Source organism: Pinus tabuliformis, chromosome 1_1, assembly GCF_031772625.1.
Source record: "Pinus tabuliformis cultivar Carrire ecotype Pingquan chromosome 1_1, CPIR1, whole genome shotgun sequence".
Lineage (NCBI taxonomy): Eukaryota > Viridiplantae > Streptophyta > Pinopsida > Pinales > Pinaceae > Pinus > Pinus tabuliformis.
This window is the reverse complement of record NC_142297.1, coordinates 840,318,386-840,339,684: the sequence shown is the minus strand read 5'-3', so window position 1 is coordinate 840,339,684 and position 21,299 is coordinate 840,318,386. Positions and strand designations below refer to the sequence as shown.

Below are 21,299 nucleotides of genomic sequence, written 5' to 3'. Positions count from 1 at the left end.
TTTTCATATAATTTATTTAGTTATTTTGAATATTGTGAAGAACAATCTCTGCTCCAAGATTTCTCTCCATTTTCTGTGACTTAATTTACAATGCTGAATTATGTAAATCCCCATTCCTTTGGTCCAACTTTTACAACTCCATATGGCTTGGGCTCTCCATACCCTAAGGTCTTGAGCTCAACGAGGTGAAAAGATATGAAGGCCAATAAGACTGTCATCTGCTATGTTACTTATAATTATGTTTTCTCGTTATCTAAAATCTTACAGTCATCTAATCCAATAAAGAGAAATGGTCATCCGCTCGGGCTTCCATTCTAAGAAACCATTCCTCAGTTCTATGGTCCATTCATCAGTAGTAGAAATTCACTTATTTGCATTCTTTCGACTCAATATCAAAAATTTTGCTTTCTCAATAGCTTCATGCTTCTGAAAATACATGTCTTTCGATTATGTTTCAATGTGATGTCTCAATGATGATTGTCAAGGTCTGAAAATATGTGAAAAATTACTAAGTTTATCAGAGTCATTAAAGTTACAATTCGTTTTTGTTCTATGTTTTAACTCATTCTGCATAGAACCCAAGCCATAATAATCGCTCAATTCCTGTAAGCTAAGGTTCAATTCCTGTAAGCTAAACAAGCTATGACTACAGTACTAACACGACATACGTAACCTCTGTGATATGTAAGCTGTAATCACTATCACATTTGATTCTATGGTCTCCTAGGTGTCATAGACAATTGGTTTTACTTCAGTTTAATCGAGTTTCATTGCAGTCATTTATTTTTTATATTTTTCATATAATTTATTTAGTTATTTTGAATATTGTGAAGAACAATCTCTGCTCCAAGATTTCTCTCCATTTTCTGTGACTTAATTTACAGTGCTGAATTATGTAAATCCCCATTCCTTTGGTCCAACTTTTACAACTCCGTATGGCTCGGGCTCTCCATACCCTAAGGTCTTGAGCTCAACGAGGTGAAAAGATATGAAGGCCAATAAGACTGTCATCTGCTATGTTACTTATAATTGTGTTTTCTCATTATCTAAAATCTTACAGTCATCTAATCCAATAAAGAGAAATGGTCATCCGCTCGGGCTTCCATTCTAAGAAACCATTCCTCAGTTCTATGGTCCATTCATCAGTAGTAGAAATTCACTTATTTGCATTCTTTCGACTCAATATCAAAATTTTTGCTTTCTCAATAGCTTCATGCTTCTTAAAATACATGTCTTTCAATTATGTTTCAATGTGATGTCTCAATGATGATTGTCAAGGTCTGAAAATATGTGAAAAATTACTAAGTTTATCAAAGTCATTAAAGTTACAATTTGTTTTTGTTCTATGTTTTAACTCATTCTGCATAGAACCCAAGCCATAATAATCGCTCAATTCCTGTAAGCTAAGGTTCAATTCCTGTAAGCTAAACAAGCTATGACTACAGTACTAACATGACATATGTAACCTCTGTGATATGTAAGCTGTAATCACTATGAAGCTGATGATCGAATAATTCCTGTAAGCTAAGGTTCAATTCCTGTAAGGTAAGCAACCTGTGACGTTGATTAGATGGATACGACTGTATTCAATAGGTTCAATTCCTGTAAGCTAAGCTTCAATTCTTGTAAGCTAAACAAGCTGTGACTATAGTACTAACACGACATACGTAACCTCTGTGATATGTAAGCTGTAATCACTATGAAGCTGATGATATAATAAGCTAGAACACATACATAAACTCTGTATAAAAAAGGTTAACTGTAACTGTATAGGTTAACTGTAACCCTATGGACAGAACTGTAATGTAAGAAATCTAATAAATGAAAACAATGAAAACAAAATTATAAGAAGAATGAGTTGTAATTCATATAACTAACTTGAATATATTGGCCATTGTTTTGTGATGTTGTCTTCAAGTTTGCTGAATAGTTTGAAAGCATAAGATGCAACTTCAACAGTGGGTGGACTTCTTTTATAGTTTTGTGGACTTGATTTTAATTGGTGGACATGGATGCACATCGATTGCAATGGCTTCATTTTGAATGTGTGGTATGGATTTAATTTGATGTGATCTAATGGTTGGGAATTGTTTATTTGTTGATCCATGTGCTTCGATATGTTTTAATGAAAAATAGAGTGAGTTGGGTGTCATTTATTGCAGTTATTGGGTCTGGGTGTCATTTATTGCAGTTATTGGGTCTGGGTGTCATTTATTGAACAAAATGGATTTAATTGTTATTGGGTTGGGTGTCATTTATTGAACATAGGGTGTTTAGTTGTTGAACAACACCACAATTATGGCTGACATACATTCCTTTTGTTATGTGCAGGTAGGCATATTTATTTGGGATGCAAAGTTGCAGTTCTGATGAGTGGGGGTTGAAGTGACTGCTGTTTTGTACTTCTGGAATAGACCAGTTTGGAAGCCTTTATGGCTCTAGCTGTTTTCTACTTGGGTCAATATGTTTTGCAATATTAAGTAGTAAAATACTATTTATGCACAGTTGTGGGCCCAGTGAATGTATGGGTGATTTTTGGACATAATCTAATACTTATTTATACATAATATTATTTATTTCTGTTTAAATTTTGGTTTCAAAAATCTTAATCAGTGGTGGTTTGGTGGGACCAGTACTATATCAAGTACTATATCAACTAATGGTCCTGCACAACATTAGGAATCTCTCCCCTAAACTCTGTCTTTCCATTGTACTAACACTTTCACTTTGTCGGAATCCTTTAGTGGCAGCGATGTTATGCTACATCATGGTTCTTTCACGTGGAATCTTCAATGGCATACAGCTGTGTTAAGTAACGTGGATGCAACTTTCGTTGAAAAAATGTAACGTGGATGCAACTTTCGTTGAAAAAATGTAACGTGGATGCAACTTTCCTTGAAAAAAGGGGAGTGGGGTATAGCTATGGAATGGTCTTCTCTTGTCCCTGAACCCAACCATTTGATGCGACATCTAGAATCTGTCAGTGGCAGAGTGGGTTAAAGCAATCTCGATGAGAATGAGATCTGGTCCACGCTGCAAAGTAAAAGTGCCATGTCTCTCTGTATTTACCTGTTCATACTGGCAATCTGATTGATAACATCGCTGAATAGTTTTGGGGAGTTGCAGAGCGATTTGGGTACGGGTGTCCTCTGTCACTCGTTCATATTTGCAAATTCCCAATACCCAGTATACCATTTCTAACGCTCATAACGCCGCTCCTCCAGTGGTTGCTACAGAAAAGCTCTTATAATGCTTTCATCAATCCTTCTCCCTGCATCACTTTCTCATGCTTCTTCTTCAGCAGAAGACATCTCTTCCAACAGCCTTCGAACAGTACCCCATATTAGCATACAAAAAGCTCCTACAGAGACTCTGGATCTCGATCTGGATAGCATAATCCACCATATGTTTCATCTTTTGAAATTCATCAACAAGGTAAGGCGGATCCCAATCTTTCACATCTATTTTCTTTGAATACTTTTTTTCTTTTATTTCTTTCAAATAAAAAAATCATTTACGGTTGGCTTGTTTTCCCTATTTTATTTTCAATATTCAACTATAATACTGATAGATATTTATTATTTTCACTCTGTTATCAATGTCTGGTATAAATTTACATGTCAGAGTTTCAAGGACATAGTTCTTCCAGACGTAGGGTTTTAGAAGTTTTTTGAGCCACGCCTAGGGTTTCTAACGTGTCTGAAGTGACCCAAAACCTTGAAAATCTCAGAACCGGTTTATAATTATGTTTTTCTTCTGAAATTTTTACTCCACCAGATTCTGGTCACGATGAAATTCTCCAAACCGTTTTGGATAATCCATATAATATGCCACTTCTGTGTAAGATGAAGATTATCCAAAACTACCCATCTACCCATTTTCCGATCAAATCGCAAGCCAAAAATTTAGATACCTGGTATATATTGACATATCAGAGATCCAAAGACTTACTTTACGCCTCAAGGGTTTTCATGGCCTCTGGAACCCTCAATAACCTTGAAAAATCGTGAAGCGACCTAGATCTATACCTTTTTTGATTTTTTTACTTCACCAGATCCCGGTGACAATGAGATTTTCTGAAATATTTTGGATGACCCATATAATATGCCACCTCTGTTTGGAATAAAAATTACCCAAAACCATCTTATGCAGAAATTGAGATCCCTGGTGTAGGTTTATGTGTCAAAGTTTAAAGGGCATGGTTCTTCCACACCTCAATCGATTTTCAAATTTCAAGGATTTCGAGGCCTTTTAGTTGACCCAAAACCTTCAAAAATCTGGAAATGACCTTAGATCTATACAGCCTTCTATTAAAAAATTATACGTCAAAATCCAGCCAGAGTGAAGTTTTCTTAGCTGTTATGCACAACCGATATAAGATACCCTCCACGTCTTGGTGTCTTTGTTTTTTACTAAAAGACTATGCTGGAGCTTCTCTTCCCTGGTCTTCATTTTGATTTCAATTCACCCTGGATAAAACTTTTTACCAAAATTCTATCATGCGAAAAAGCATTGACGTATTCTTAATTTTTTTTGTGAGACCAAATTGAATGTATTTCCAGTTTAGGAGGGGAATAAACTCTGCCGCCCCGACTAACTTTAATTTTTTCTGATAGCATTGTGAAATTGCTAATATGAAATATAAGTTCTTTCCCTTTTTACAGCGTTGCGCAGAAATATGTCATTCCAGATCACTGATACATTTATTGTTAATTTGTACTGTCAGACGAAATTGAATATATTTTTTCATTTTTTCTTAGAAAAACTCATCTCAACAACGGTCGACTGAAGAGTGTTGGCCTAGAAGCTCATCAGGATTATTGAAATTGAAAGAGTTCTTGTAGGAGGGAACAAACTTTGTTTCTGCATCAAAATTTCTTAATCAAATTAAAAGTGAATTAAATTTTAAATTTTCTGATAGCATTGTGAATTTTTTCATATGAAATATAATTTTTTTTATGGTGTTTGGCAGAACGATATCTTTTCAGATCAGTGTTCTACTTCTAATTCAGCAAAGACAATCGATTGGAGTCTCCTGAAGGAAATAAGGCATGCACACTCGGTTACTGCAGGGCTTCTTGTGCTTCTAAACATTTTGCAAAGATTCGAAACTGTTTTAGCCCATGGAAGTGAGTGGTTTGATCTCTTGGAGGAAATTAATGGATTATTCAAATATCTTCGGCATCCTACTGAACAATCTGGATTAAAGAAAATGATGGAAAATAAACTTAGAGAAGCCATACTGTTGATAGTGAAAGCTTCTCTAATGTTTACTTCTGCCCTCAAATTGACTCTTCTAAATTTACCAGGTGAGTACAGAACACTAATTGGATTCTTATTCGTAAATAGAAATGTAGTTTATTAATATGTATAATTTAGAGGAGAACATAATTAGTTTGGATTGTTTAAAACTACAAGGGGCAGCAATATAAATATGGCCAGAAATTATGATAACAAAGTTGAAACCATACAATTTTGGTTTTATTCTCGTTTTTCACACTGGTAAATAATCTAAACAAATTTAAAATCTGTTTTTCCTTTTAATGATGTTTGGTTTAAACTAGAACCATTGTTGCCCCTCATCGCTTAATCCTTACAAAATCATAATGACAATTCTGTCATATGTTTTAGGATTCACCATTATATAACAATGAATGTTTTAATCAAATGCCATTGATTGTAGGTATTTTTCCACTCCCATATTAAGGGACACATTTGATAAATTTGGACCTGAACATGCAGGTGAATATATTATTATATATTATGAAATGAATTATTATTAATTTTATTTGAAATAAGGTTATTATTATTCATTTATTAAAAATAAAATCACTAACAGTTATGGTTTTTATTATTGTTGAAACAGTTGGAATTGAGGAGTTTTTGAAAGAAGTTATTGATCTTTTGGAATGGGAAAGTGAAAAAGTCCCAGTGGCAGTTATCTTACATAATTTTGGCGTAGTGGGTAAAACCATACTTCCAAATGTTTCCCTTTCATGAATTAACATAGAAGGATGTAAATATTCCATGATTGGGGCTTTGGAGAATATAGATTCTACTCCAAAGATAATAGAGTTACAGAAATGCATATTAAAAGATATAATGGAACTTGAAAAGCCTATTCCAGAGATCTATATTTATAAAGGTGGAGAGATAGAGTTGAGAGTCATGGTACAGAAAGTGTCTGCCTTCATTTACATCGATAATGTTTTTTGGCAAAGATGAGCTTCAACAACTCTTACCAAAAGACATGAAAATAGTAAAGAAGGAAAGGTTGCTTCTCACTGCTCGTGACACAGACGTCAAGCCTTTATTTACATCGACAATGTTTTTTGGCAAAGATGAGCTTCAACGTGACACAGACACGTAAACAAGCTTTTATTTACATTGACTTTTATTTACATTGATAATGCTTTGTGGCCAAGATGAAGATATGAAAATAGTATGAGGTTGCTTCTTACTACTCGTGACATAAATATATGTAGAGAGTGAAAAATATAAACAAATGTTTATGAAATAAGGAAATGTACAATGAGATGTTTGACAAAGCGAACCAAATAAATGCCAGCAAATAGCAACGGCCGTTAGAGATATGTTGTGGAGTTTCAACACTCATGTGGTGGTATTAAAAACTCTTGGCAGAGAATCATAACCTGCGAAGAGGACAAGCAGACGCTTATTTTCAAGTGATGGAAGAGAACACGGTCAACTTCCTCAGATACTATTATGACTTTATCTTTTATGTGTCACATGATGGAAGTCGCTGTATCCAATAGGTTGAATTCAGAAAGATATAATATGTAATCTTGTTTCATATGATGTCTCACTGGAAAATCATATATTACATTGTTTCATATAATGTCTCAATTTCTGTCACAATTCCTGTGACTAAATTATATATAATCATGTAAACTACCTTCTTTCGTATGATGTCTAACTTAATTTCTGTGACTAAATCAGTCATATATATTACTAGCAGCATTTGGTGGTTGAATTTCAAAGAATCAAACAATTTGGTGGTTGAGTGAAATGTAAGAAAAGTATTTGAAAATGTATAATTTTCTCGATGATTTGAATCTGTTGGGAAAAACGTTTTATTAGTTTTAATGTTTTCTTTCAAGCTGTCATATATTAATTGCATAATTTAAAGGTGCCTCTTATTATTAATCTAGACCCTGTGGAATTTGATGTAAAGTTGCATCCCTATGCTAGAAAGGGACATTTCCATGCCCTGTAACTTTTCAGGTTACACGTCTTCCAAGTATTCCCTATTGTGAATATGTAAAAGAACTCTTTCGTATTGTAAATCTGTAGAAGAATTTTCGGATCAATCGAAGTTTTGATATTTAAGACTATCAAGAGTTTTAAGAATGGGGTATTTTCATGTTTGTGGAAATACATCTTTTGATCATTAATACCATTGAAAGAGTTCAATGCGTAAGCTTGCATGTGTTTAGAAGCTCTTAGGAGTTTTGAGATAATCTCATTATTCATTTATTAAATGGATCAATTTTGAAAATGTTATGGGATCTTTGTTATGGTTTAGGACTACTTAACATCTCTTATTAGTCCTTCCTGCCTTGTTTAACAGGGGATTATACTTTTCACTTGCATTGAGTATATCATTCTTCTTATTAGTCCTTCCTGCCTTGTTTAACAGGGGATTATACTTTTCACTTGCATTGAGTATATCATTCTTCTTATTAGTCCTTCCTGCCTGGTTTAAATTTCTCATGTTCATTACACTTGGTGCCATGCATGCTGGATAGAGCGGTTTTTAATCTCTAGATGCGTTAACTTTCTTTATTGAGAATCCCTTTCACACTTAATCTCTAGATCATTCTAGATGCGTTAACTTTTTTTATTGAGAATCCCTTTCACACTTAGGTGCCATGCATGCTGGTTACAGCAGTTTTTTTTTTCTCTGGGATCTTTCTAGATGTGTTAACTCTGATTATGCGTTATTTTGGATGTGTTAACTCTTTTGATTATGCATAGTTAGACGTTTCATCTCTTTTGAATGTGCTGAAAAAGGTCAGATGTACACACCTTTCAGGGGTACACACCAGCTCTGACCCGATATAGCACTTACTATAGTTGTCCCATTTACCCTGCGCAGGCACTTTAGTGAGTGTGGCAAATGGGCTTCGCTGAGATTGTACTAGTGATGTTTCCCTTTGAGGAATGGGCATTGGCAATAGTTTTGTATCTCTCTGAGCACGAGTGCATTGTAAAAGTAAGTTCTCTGATTGCTGATGACCCACACTTTCACTTAAGAGAACTCAATCAAAGGCACTGTAAAACGGTACCCCATAATTCCATTGACATTAAATTCCTCCTAACATTTATACAACTCTAATCATATTCATTGTGGATCTCAAGAAAGGTCATACTCATTGAGATCCCATTGTGGATCTCAATAAGGGTCAAGAGAGGGAGGTTAAGTACAATGTGAATTATAGTTCTTAACCTGGATGGATAAGACGAATTGTGTAAAAAGAGGAAATTTCAGTAAAACCTTTTAAGATAAATGCTCCTCTATGTAAATACTTGAGATCTGATATTGTGAAACACAAAGTTATTGATATATGTTAACCCTTCACATATGTTGATATTAAACACACATTGATATGGAGCTACCTCACAGCAATGTTTGTGTATGAAGCAATGTTGTACAAAGTGGGGATGCAGAAGCATCACTTCCCAAAAATTTAGTAAGTGAAGCATCATGTATATATATTTGCATTTAAATTCAAGAAAAACATCCCAAATACCAAATTAGTTATAGAAGACATGAAAACATGCATATTTTTACATAAATAAAGATAGATATGGCATCCATGATTCCATTGTACATTAATGATTAATTATTTGAGCAAATATAAAGATAGATATGGCATCCATGATTCCATTGTACATTAATGATTAATTATTCGAGCATCAACCATCTAGATTCTAGCGATTAAAAACATACATCAAATTTTTACGCATATAATAAAACATATAATAAAACATAAAACATTTAGAAAATAAAATCATTAGGCATTCAAGTAAATTATCTCGCAAGTGAGCAACTGTTACCACGTGTCATGTCCAAAATTCAAATAATAATGTTTACAAAATAGGCCACTTGGCCACCACCAAGACTCAAGTACACACTTAACTAGGAAGAGTAAGACAAAGAAGTTCAAATTCACAACAAGGTCACAAGTCTAATCTATGACAAAAGTAGTGAACTGTGAATATATGTACTAATCTCTTCTCCTTCCACCACGAACAAGATGTGAGCCTCCACGTGGTGACAATGAAAAAGATGGTAGCTTTGGAAGTTGTGGCAGTGGAACTGATGAAGATGAAGCCCTTGTTGTTGGTGTTGAAGCATGAACCTAGGAACCAAGGGAACGGGTGGGGGTGGTATCTCAATTCAATCATCATCATCTTGGATAAGAGCATCTTCCAATTGCTATAATCGCAACACTCCATCCTCAAAATTGGGCTCCTTTGTATTTTTGTCCCAAACCTTAAGGTCTTTATTAGTCTTTGCATCATCACAGTAATGGGACAACAATCACAAGTTGTAGTGAACATAAACCAAGCTATCTGTTTGGTCTAAACTTAACTTGTTTCTTTTAACACAGTGGATGAAAGAATAAAAGCTCCAACACCTCTCTACGGAAGAAGTGTTTACCACCCATGCTAGCACTCACAATGCCAAAGTTTGTAGAAGTGGAGAAGCACCTCCATGCATGTTACACCATTCAAGAGAAGATAAATTCTCTCGACCTCTAATTGCATGCATGCTCCCAAATGGACTATTGCCAAGCGTATAGTTGCTCAAATGTTTCCATAGCATGGTAGACTCCTTATCAGGGACTAGTTTATCAAATGCTTTCATATAACCAGATAGAACCTATGGATCTAGGTGTGGTTTTCTCTTGCTCCCCCAGGTCTTGGTGTTGAAAGCCATGATGGATGATACTATTTTAGTGTCATAACATATGTTAGGGTATGCAATGGAATGTTTAGCATATACCATTGTTTTTCCACCTCTGCATGAATATAATTGTCCAAGGTGATATAATTTTTTGTTTTTAACTTTATTTTTAATCACTTTATTTGTAGTTATAGTTGATATAAAATTGTGTAGAATATTTTTACATCATCTCTTTTATATTGGGTTGTAATATCGTGAACACAAGAATTCAACGAGATTATTGATGTTTTATAATATTTTTAATTAAAACTAAACAATATGCAAATTCATTTGTGTTTTTTATTATAGTTGAAATTCTTTTTAATTTAGAGAATATTTTAGTTTTGTTTTAAAAATACGCATCAACTCGAAGTTGAGCACACAAAATAAGTTATACATGTCCCTCTCGGTTTTGTATGGTGTTAATGAAGAATTGACATAAAAACCCTGATAACTATTATAAAAGTGTGTGTTCAACTTATAATTATGCTTGGGCTATTAATATAGCCTCTATAATTATGCTTTGGATAAACTTTACAATGAAGAAAGTTTACATATTAATATTTATGGGTGATGATGATGATAATTAATGCCCATGAAAACTGATATGGTCTATCAGACTTTAAGAATAAAATAGATTAATTGAGATTCTTTAACATTTTAATTCTATGCTTGAAAATAAGTGAGAGAAACATTGCTATATTACTATATTTATGATGACTTAACAAGTCAAGAAGGTTGGTAGTGTGACCAATATTTCGAAATTTAGAACGAATGTGTGTAAAAGCTGTACAATCTAAGAGAAAGTGTTTTTCATCTTCAACCCTTTTAGTATCTCATAGGTGACAATTTTTATTTATTTATTTATTTTTAACAAGAACGGTTGGATTTTATTTATAGAAAACGGTTGGCTGTAGCCTAACATCACTATTACATAATGCATCAGCCATTAATTTCAGGCGACTCAGTCTCGACAGAGCCCGAATGGATCCATTGGCCATTCAATGAAGAACCAGCTTAAATACTCTGGCGTGGTTACAAAGATCCTTGGTCAATGCGCAGAAGCCCACAAAAGAAAAGGGAGACTGCATATCCAGATCCGATTCTCTCTGGTGGGATAAGGCGAGTCCTCTGTTCTTGAGAAGTTTCTGAGCATCTTCATTATCTCGTTGATTAGATGAATGTGAGCGATGGGATAGTATGCTTTAAGATTTTCTTTAGTTGCTGGAGCAGAGAATTCTAAGCGCTTATTTTGTTGCTGAAGCAGAGAAGTTTGAGCACTGCCATCATGAGAAACTGCAAGTTTTCTGAGCATCTTCAGTTCTCATTGTTTAGATGAATGCGTGATGGAGTAGCACGAATTAAGGTTCTGTTTTTGAAGCTGGAGCAGAGTCATCACGCACGAATTAAGGTTCTAGTTTTGGAGCTGGAGCAGAGAAGTCTAAGCGCTGCCCTCATGAGCATATGCAAGAAACCACTTTACTACATGCGATCTACAGGAAATGAGCTCTGTGTCTTAAGAGTTATTCCGTTGTGGTATGATCAAGACAAACAGGCGATACCATCATGTACATTGAAATAAGCCTCTGATTATTAGTTCATTCCATAGTCTGTTGTTGAAGATGGCTTCATTGCTAGCTAACCATACTTCCTAGCAGATGTATTTTGGAATTTCATACCATATTTTGGCCCACAATGCTTCGCTCTTCAGAGCGTGAGGGGAATGCTCTTTCCAGGAAGCGAATAAACTAACCACTAAGAGTTGCACTGGTGTTTGAGCCTTCAGCCCCATCATTGCTTGAGACCATACTTCTTTACTAATGGGGAAGTCAATGAATAGGTGAACAATTGTTTCTTGAGCTGAACAACAGAGAGGGCATCTGTGGGGTCCTATAATTCCATGCTTCTCTTAGTTATCTCTAGTGAGGACCCTTCTGTGCATGAGAATATAGCTAAAGAAGTTAATATTTGGGAGGCCAAAGGGGTCCCATACATGCTGCCAAAGCAAAGGGGAGTGGACCTAAGGAAGGTGTACTTTGAGAGCCACAAAGCCCTAAGCTGCTGAGTAACCTCCAGTCTTACCCCAACCCCATTTGTCCCTTGAATGAAGGTGCACTGGAGCTAGACCTGAGATAGCTGTTAGAAATAGGTGAAGTTGAGGAAGCAACCCATCATGGAGGCGTTGGGAGGCCCAATCGATCCAATTCCCATGGGAATCCAAAGAGGAGATGTTAGCCAGTTTGTGAATGCCATTCTGAATAAACCAGTCACACAAATCTGCAATTTCAAGGGCAAATTTTAGAGGTTGAAGGCCCATTATCTTGTCTTCCCACAACCCAATTCTTTTTCTGTTTCCAGGGATTCTATAGAGATAGTCTTTGAAGAACTCCCAGCCTCGATTGCATAGCTTCCATAGAGTAGTTCCTTTGCAGGAAGCTCCTTCATCCATATTATTTATAGAGAGAGTATGCATATATGTTTTAATTAGAACTTGACTTATCGGATGTCATTGATTTGAGAAGATTTTCCAGAGAATCTTTCCTCCCATAGCCAGATTGGCCAACCCAGGATCTCTTACTTGAAGCCCGACTTCTGATAGAGGCATTTTCACAATGTCCCAACTTACTAAATGATTTTTTTTTTATTCCCCTTTCCTCCTTGCCACAGGAAGTTTCGAATCAACTTAGATAATTGTTCGATGATCATTTTTGGAGCTAAAAGAAATGAGGCCTGGTACATTGGAAGGGAGGAGAGAAATGATTTTACAAGGATATGCTTCTCGGCTAAAGTAAGCCACTGACATCACCACACAGTCATTTTTGCCTTGATTTTGCTGATAATTTCCATCCACTGAAGGGCCTTGTTGGTTCCCAATGTTAAAGGTAGACCCGGGTACTTGAGTTTGTCCCAAGAGGCGTAGCCTATGAAACCTAGGGATTGAGAAATCCAGTGAATAGTTTGCTGGTCTACTGACCAGCCATACATAATGCTTTTCGTCCTATTGACCAGAGCTCTAGATACTCTGCAAAAAGATTGGATAACTTCGTTGAAATCCTTTGCTATTTTGATGGAGGCACCTCCCATAAGGAGAGAGTCATCGACGAATAAGGTGTGGTTGATTGGGATTGTTCCTTTTATTGCCCCATGCCTGGGAGTGTCCCCTTTAAATTCTCTGTTGTCATCTTTCGACTCAATGAATCTGCCATCAAAATGTATAGGAAGGGGGATAGAGGGCAGCCTTGCCTTATGGCCCTCGAGGCTTTGAAGTAATTAACTGACCTTCCATTTACTAAAGGAGCTATCCAAGGCTCTCCTATACATGTTTTAATTAATTTTATAAAATCATAACTAAAACAAAAAGCAGAAAGAACTTGGAGGAGGAAAGAATGCCTTACTCGCTCAAAGGCATTCGCCATGTCCAGTTTAATGATCATACCCTGCTCTTGACGTTGTTGGTTCGAATGAATGATTTCCTGCACCAGAATCACATTGTCCAGGATATGCCCGCCTTTAACAAACCCACCTTGATTGGGAGAGATGAGTTTTTCTAGCAGCAGCTTTATTCTATTTGCAAGTAACTTGGTGAGGATTTTGTACGATGCATTGCATAGCGATATTGGCTTGAAGCAGTCAAATTCCATCGGGTTTGCTTCTTTAGGGATTAGCGCTAGGAAAGTGAAGTTTGTGCTTCCTCCCACTTTCGCTTTTTGAAGGAAGCCTTTGATCATTCGAAACAGATCAACCTTGATGATGTCCCAACATATTATATAAAAATGAATGGAGAACCCATCGGGTCCTGGAGCTTTGTCTGGTTCCATCTTCCAGATGACATTTTTGATTTTGTCTTGAGTGAAGGGATTTAGGAATCTTGAGTTATCCTCCTCGTTAACCAGTCTTGGGACATGAGAGAGGAAGTCTTGAGATTCCTCATTAATGTCCACACCTTCTTCCTTGTACAACTATTGGAAATGAGTGGTTTTCGCCTCTTTTAACAGAGTTGTGCCTTTAAGGACAACCCCATCTGATGAGGTGATTTTAGCAATGTGGCTTCTAGAAAGACGAGATCATATTTGCTCGTGGAAGACAGCTAAGTTTTCGTCTCCAGATGTAAGGCAGAGGTTATGCGATTTGAGCCTCAAGGATTCTTCCCCCTTTCTGAATGAACATAGAGTGTTGATTTGGAGTTCTTGCTCATTTTGAATTTCTAAGCTGGTGATGTCTTGCTGATCCATGTCCATTTGCAAGTCGTGCAACTACTTGATGTTATGCTTTCTATGCGTAGTGGGGGAGTCAAAGGGATTTTTTATCCATTCTTTCAAGGTTGTTTTGGTGGCCTTTAAATTTTGTTTCCACACATAGCTGGGAGAACCAAGAAAAGGGGTGGACCATGCCTTCTTGATTGTGTCCATAAACCCTTCCCTGTTTGACCAGAGAGGGCTGAACCGGAAGGGGATGGGCCCCAATTTTTCTTCTTCTTCAAACAACAAAAGAATAGGCTTATGATCTGAAGTCAGCTTTGTCAGAATTTTGGTGGAGATGATCATCTCTTCGGAGAGGAAGGAGCTCTGGAGTAGAAATCTGTCCAACCAGGCCGATATGTGCTCTGCCCTAGTTCTGTTATTTGACCAAGTATATAGCCTTTTTTTTGGCTTAAAGTCTAATAAGTCCAATTGATGAATCAAATATTCCACTAAGGGAAGGCAATGGTCCCTGCTATGGTACCTCCTCTTTTTTCCTTTGGATCGAGGATGAGATTGAAGTCTCCAACTAGGATTATATTCTTGGGGGAATAAGCGTCAAGGAAATTAGACAGGGTTTCTCAGCAGTCTTTCTTTTCTGTGTAGAGGAGAAGGACGTAAAGGTTGAAGAGGGTGAAGGTAATCTTGCTGGCAACGTGTCGGAGTTCAGTGTAGATCTAGTGCTGCATTTGGAAGGAGCTCTTAAGTTGGAATTTGTCTTCCTCCCAGAGGGTGGCAAGCCCACCGCATGTACCCCTTGCACTTACTGCTTTGCCGAATTTTGTTTACCATTTTACTTTGTTGAGATCAAGAAGGGAATCCTCTTCTATTTTAGTCTCTTGGAGCATGAGGATCTATGGAAATTTTGATTTCATAAGGTTCTTCAATGCTTCATCTTTTAAGGGATTCTCTAGACCTTTGCAGTTCCAAGAAACTAATCGCATTATTTACTAGCATGGGGGGGGGGGGGGCAGTGTCCCTCCCTTGGGAGGCGTGGTTCTAGTATTTCTATCGATGGACATCTCAATCGTGGGCTGGATACCTTGCATTTTTTGCCTTTCCGCCTCTTCTTCTCTTGGCTCTCTGTGGGATTTACTCCCAACTCTTTTTGAAGGCCTCTCAGTTGTCTCATCTTCCGAAGATCCAGAGATCTTTGTAGTCTTCTTCCTTGTCATATCTGCATAGGATGGGGGGCTAGGGCCACCTCTTGGGATTCCAATTTAGAGAGGGCATGTTTCCTCTTGTCTTTTATCTTCTTCCATAGTGGCGGCCTACTGTTCATCCTCTTCATCTGTTGGATCTGGGAGTTTTTCTGGTGTACTGAGTATTTCAAAGGGATTGGTGGAAATATCTGCTCTTGGAGCGACTGAGCTCCCCTCCCCTTGTGCTGAGGGTGGGGCACCACTCCCCGTGGACACTCCTTTCCCTTTGGTTATGCTGTTCTATTTAGCTGATGTTGGTTTCTGAACCTGTGTCCATTGTTCTCCTTTCAAGTTCTTTGCCTCCTCCTTTGATTTCTTTTTACAATTTCTGGCAATGCCGACGTTTAAATGGGAGTTGATCGTAATCTAATACTTGAATATGAGACCAATCAACCACCGTGAGCTTTATAGCTTCAAGGAGGCCTTCCTCCAAGTCAACTTTACACAAATTGTCGCACAGGAATATTGATCCCTCTCTGCTCGATCGATGTATTTGCTGAGTTTATTGCCTATGCTTTCGAGAGATTTGGGATTCTAGCAGTGCAATGGTAAATGAGGAAAGCGCACCCAGACGGGAATAACCGAGGGCACATCCTGAGTCGGATCAAAGTCCGGTGTCCATTTATTCAGGTACAAACCCTGAGGGCCCATGAAATACAGGCCATTTATGAATATGAGATTCTTGTCCTCTATCGATTCAAATACGAAGACAAAGAAGCCTTTGCTGACGAAATGGATTTTGATTCCTTCCTTGACAAGAGGTTGCCAGTTCCTTTGCACCCAGGCATCTACAGCTTTAGGCGAGAGCCATAGCTTGGTGAACTCTCTAATAAGCCCTCGTTTTGCTAAGTTCAAGGCCTACCTGCAGGGTTCTTCAGTTGGTAGAGCTATTGTGAGAATGGTTTCCATTCTTTTGACAAACTTCTGTTGGCTTTGATTTGCTGGCCGTTTATTGCTTGCTGCTACTAGTTTCCGGAACGCAAATAGATCGGGAGGAGGGGGAGGGTCATGATCAGGGCCCCCTCCTGAGGTCGTGGCATTGTTGCTGCACACAATGGATCCATGTGCCAAAAGCTCCTCGTGCACGCCCTAAACCATCCCTCCTTCACGCATCTTTTTATGCAGGAACCGCTTGTGCAATCGCCGCCTGAAACAGATCTCCATCCACAGCTCTTGCTGCAGCCATAACTCACTTGTCGCTAGGAAAAAAACTTAAAAACCAAATCTAATTTACAACTCTGAATTTTTTATTTCATTCCATGGCATTTTGGGAATTTCCTAGCGCTAAGTTTCACTTTCAAGCTCATGAAAATTAGTTCTTATCTTAGCAATATTCATTTTCTTCTTCACAATAAACAAGACAAATAAATAATTTTGCTTTTCAAGAATGGGTTTGATCACCTCCTTATATGTAATATCCAAAATGTAAAATTTGCAGAAAATAGATTATAAATTTTTTCCTTAACTCGCTAAACAAAATTCACAAATTGAACTATAAAAATTAACTGGAAATTTGGCAGATTGCACATGTAGTAGAACTCAACCTTATTTTATTAATATAGGAAATGATGGTACGAGAACTATAAATGGTTGAGGTAATGGCCTTAAAAGATATCTGCTACAACACTTAATCAGGTCACCATAATCTTAACTGAAAATAATAGCTGCAACTTGTGAATTTTGGATGAATTCACCAAGGGAAGAGTTGGGTGGTCGCCCACTCTCAATGAATCATCCACAAAAAAGAAATCTCAACTCCAACATGTCTTCAAATGATCTCTTCCTCCTATTTTATAGATATGATGGACATATCTGCAAGCCTCCAGAAGCATCTTATTTTATTATTGTTCTAGAAGCTTCGCTCTTGAATTTAGTTTAAGTAACCTTTTAATCTTATTTAATTTCACTCAAGTCACTTTTGGTCTTTTTCCTCCAATTAATTATTTTCTCCTTTTTTTAATTAAATGACCGATTAAAGCCAATTCTAAGCTGGGAAAATTGTAAATCGCCCACCATACTCTCTAGACACTTGAAATCACTTCTCAACATCCCATCTTGTAGATCTCGTTCTGGTTCCAATGAGCTATTACGTTAAGATGTTCCATCAAATATTCCTCTTGGAATGCCACCTTGAGTGTAATTAATTAAGTATGCCCACTAATAACCATATTTTATGGAATTTATCGGAATGAAACTGAACGAAAGGCAAACTATGCAGATGATGGAATATGCCAAGCGAATGCCATCAAATCCAACCAAAACTCCTCAAAACTCACCCTAACCCCCTGATGACATAAACCTGCTCCCATGACGTAGCCATCTCGTGCCGTGGAAATCCACCCTGGTTTTACGATAGAAGAAACTTAAAATCAGGGACATGACAAATCCTCCCACCCCAAGGTTGATTTCCCTCAAGCAATATACACCTATCCACTATAAAGGCATCTGCAAATTGATACCAGGATCCCATATGAACCACTGGTCCACATCTTGCCTCCAAGCAATCCAAACATGACTGGATCCCTTACTTGGATCTCATGCTCATCTCTAACTCAACCTACTACCATTATGTCTACTTGGATCCCAATTCCACCATGGAAAATCATCTCCCAAGTCCCATTGCTTTGATTATGCTCTATCTCTGACCATAAATGCTACTACACCACTAGAATACCAACTCATCACCTCTCTCCAATCCAACCTTTAGCATATAACAAGGTCAACCCCACTATGTTGATGCGGTGATGGAATGTTGATGGTGACCGACTTATGCCCTGCTACAAACTGGGGCATGTAGTGTCCCCTATCTCTAAGGGCCCCTTTTCTACCATGCTACTGACTAAGAATGACACTGCATCAATAGGATATTGATTCTTGATCTCTCTCGAATCCATCCTTTGGGAAGGATCAAATGTGTAGGAACCTGTATATGGAACAAGTCCCCTATGTTTCACCATTCCCAAATTATGTCTCTATGTCTAATCCATCAATAAGACTTGTCCAATAAATATGGCTCCTTTCCGGGTAAGCTGTGTTGCAAGCCCTGTCTATGTACTCCTGAAGAGGGTTGTATCCTAAAATTACTGCAACTCTGCCAACTTTCTATGCATATACCTACCCCTCATCAGTGGGTGGGCCCAATAATGGATGCACCATCACCTCAAAAAGATCCTCCCTCATATGAATGAAAACTCCACACTCCTTTAGTCTACCAACCTCCTTCAAATCTATCCTATCAGGCTCTAGCATATCCTGATGAAAATTGTCTACAAATACTACCACCCTACTGGTTGTCTGTACATATTTTTGCTCCTCATGAATGGTTGGCCCCACGAATGGTTGTTAATCCTCCCCCATCAAGGGCTCAACATGAGCAACCAACTAGCTCTCCACAAAAAGCTCATCATGCATATTGTGCATATCATCCTCCTTATCTAACTCGTGCTCCACCATATGTTTCTCATGTTGAATCGTCACTTGATCCAGGTGGATATTGGTGGCCACCCACCTATTCCATTTAGAGCCCAAACATTGTCTCTTTTGGTTTTTCACTTTCCTTAATTGTAGCACAGTTTACTATTTCTGGCAGATTTTCAGGTCGTTAACTTCTGGAGCCATTTTGAGGCCCTAAACAATGTTTTTTGGGAAAAGCGGAAAAACATTAGTTTTTGACTCATGTTTACATTCGAAATTTGTAGTCCTCGAATAGATCTTTCTAACGAGGTGTTGTCCACGTCAAACGAAGATTGTATGCCAAAGTTACAACCTCGAGAAGTTGATGTACCAATTTACCCAAATGGGGCCAGTAGTTTTGGTGCTTCATCTCCTAGGGTTAGGTTTTTGGATGTTTAGGGTTTTCCATTGTTTCTCAATAATAAATAGGCCTTTGAGCCTCATTGTAACATAGTTTAGAAGCATGTAGCCACCACATCTCTTCTCAGAGATAAACTATCATCGCCTAAGCTAGTTTATTTCCATTATGTTTGTAAGCATATTTTAGTATTTGATATTAATGAAATGAAGAGTTATTTCTACTACATCTCTATATTTATGGTTATATCTATGATTTTTTGCATTCCTGATTAAGTTCAGATCAATGGTATCAGAGCAATATGCTCTTTCTCTGTTTTTCTTTGAATGTCCCCAACGAGGTCGGGATATAAGGAGTTAGGGCTCGAATTGGTCGAACCTTTGCAAGACCAGCCTCACAAATCTCGACAGCCTCCCATGGTGGAAGAGAAGAAAGATGAGGGGGCAGGAGATCCTTTCAAAATCTTGCTCGAAGAATCCCTCAAGCGAAATACGGATGTGATGATGAACAACTTTGCCCAAATCCTTTAGAAGCTACCCAAAGGTGACGCATCTTCTTCCAACAGCCACTCTGGAAGCGCCACACCCTTTAAGGTACAAGTTAACTTTGACATCCCCATATTTGAAGGTTAGATAGATGCAAATGTTGTATATGCTAGAAGGAATTTTTTTTTTCATGATTTTTCTAGCTGGGAAAATATTACTTTTGCACTTCTCAAATCCGCCCCCCACGTTAAGGACTAGTGGGAAACCTACTTTGAGAAGAAGGAAGAAAGTACACTCTCACTATTTTAAGTCACACCCACTTGGAATTTGTTTCAGGATGCCATCAAGGAGTAGTACTACCATGTCAGGAGCTATGAGGATAAATACATAAAGTGGACCATCTTGTGGCAGGGAAGGGACCAATACGTGCCAGAGTTTACCAATGTTTTTCATACCCTTCGAAGGAAGTTGGGTATCAAGGATTCTGAGCGACATTTGGTACTCAAGTATTGCAGCTGTCTACATAGATACATCCAAGACAAGATGGAGTTCCTGGACATCTCCTCGCTCGACATGGCATACTGATACACTGTCAAGATTGAGCAGAAGTTTAAATAGAAGAAGTGAGACTTTGGATATGTGAATTTGAAGCAAGGTAAAGGCATTCCCAAACCATAGAGAAAAAGACAAAGCCAAGGCGAGGTGACCCAAGGCAACCTGTTGAAGCCGCAAGCAAAGAACAACACCCCGAAGATAAAGAAGGACACAGGAAAACAGTGTGAATTCCAAAAGAAATCCACTCACAACACAAGTGAGTGTCAGGCCAAGCCATCACTAGTGGCTGAGCTTAAGGCTTGTGAATTCAGATGCATGTTCCAACTCTAAGTCATAACTTGACAAGGGGAATGACAAAGGGAAGCAGGTCATTGACGCAAAGCAAGGCGAGGGATCGCCTCGCCTCTTCCACTCACAGATGTGGGTGAAGTGTTCTCTGCTATAGTTCATTGTCGACAACGAGAGCCAAAAGAACCTCATCTCAGTAGAGGTTGTGAAGCGGCTGGGTATATCAGCTACAACACATCTGCAACCATATACCATCAGGCGGCTTCAACAAGGACGAGATCACCACGTCAGCCAATAGTGCTACCTTTCCTACAACATCAAGCCCGTCACAGATGAGGCACTGTGTGATGTTGCTCCTCTTGAATTTTGTGATGTATTATTATGACAAACATACTTGTGGAAGTGGCATGTTGTGTATGAGTCTAGACCTCGCTCTGTGATTTTGGCGATAAGTTATACAGGATACCAGAGGTAGCCCCGCCTACCACTGTCTCTTTGAACTCTACAAAGCAATGTAGTAAGTTCATTTAACAAACCAGGAAATTTATTTTCCTTATGATTCACCCTTAGGGCAAGAAAAATATTATGGCCACGAATTCCAAACAAGGCTCCTCCGCACAACAACAATAGATGGACAAGGTCATGGAGTAGTACAGGGACATTTTCGCCTCGCCTATGGGGGTACCTATGCACTATTAGGTCAAGCATTCGTTTGATCTGACCTCGGGTGTGCCACTATCCAATGGA

General features: G+C 37.9%; 1 protein-coding gene across 2 annotated transcripts; it reads left to right on the top strand.

Moving 5' to 3' along the window:
* Positions 1-2,939: 2,939 nt before the first annotated feature.
* On the top strand, positions 2,940-6,965 carry LOC149216787 (uncharacterized). 2 transcript variants are annotated; one of them, XM_089392848.1, is made up of 4 exons: positions 2,942-3,435; positions 4,973-5,309; positions 5,684-5,742; positions 5,867-6,965. In XM_089392848.1, the coding sequence occupies exons 1-3, from the start codon at positions 3,250-3,252 to the stop codon at positions 5,704-5,706; spliced, it is 546 nt and encodes a 181-aa protein (XP_089248974.1). In that variant the 5' UTR covers positions 2,942-3,249; the 3' UTR covers positions 5,707-5,742; positions 5,867-6,965. The 2 variants fall into 2 exon arrangements, 1 of the variants encoding a protein (XP_089248974.1); XR_016251152.1 differs by having other exon boundaries at positions 2,940-3,435; positions 4,973-5,742.
* Positions 6,966-21,299: the final 14,334 nt, after the last annotated feature.

Excerpts from the sequence above, each read along its gene's own strand:
- LOC149216787 (XM_089392848.1), top strand. The coding sequence starts at position 3,250 with ATGCTTTCATCAATCCTTCTCCCTGCATCACTTTCTCATGCTTCTTCT. Across the intron at positions 3,436-4,972 it reads TTTTGAAATTCATCAACAAG|AACGATATCTTTTCAGATCA; the intron begins GTAAGGCGGATC and ends GGTGTTTGGCAG. Across the intron at positions 5,310-5,683 it reads GACTCTTCTAAATTTACCAG|GTATTTTTCCACTCCCATAT; the intron begins GTGAGTACAGAA and ends CATTGATTGTAG.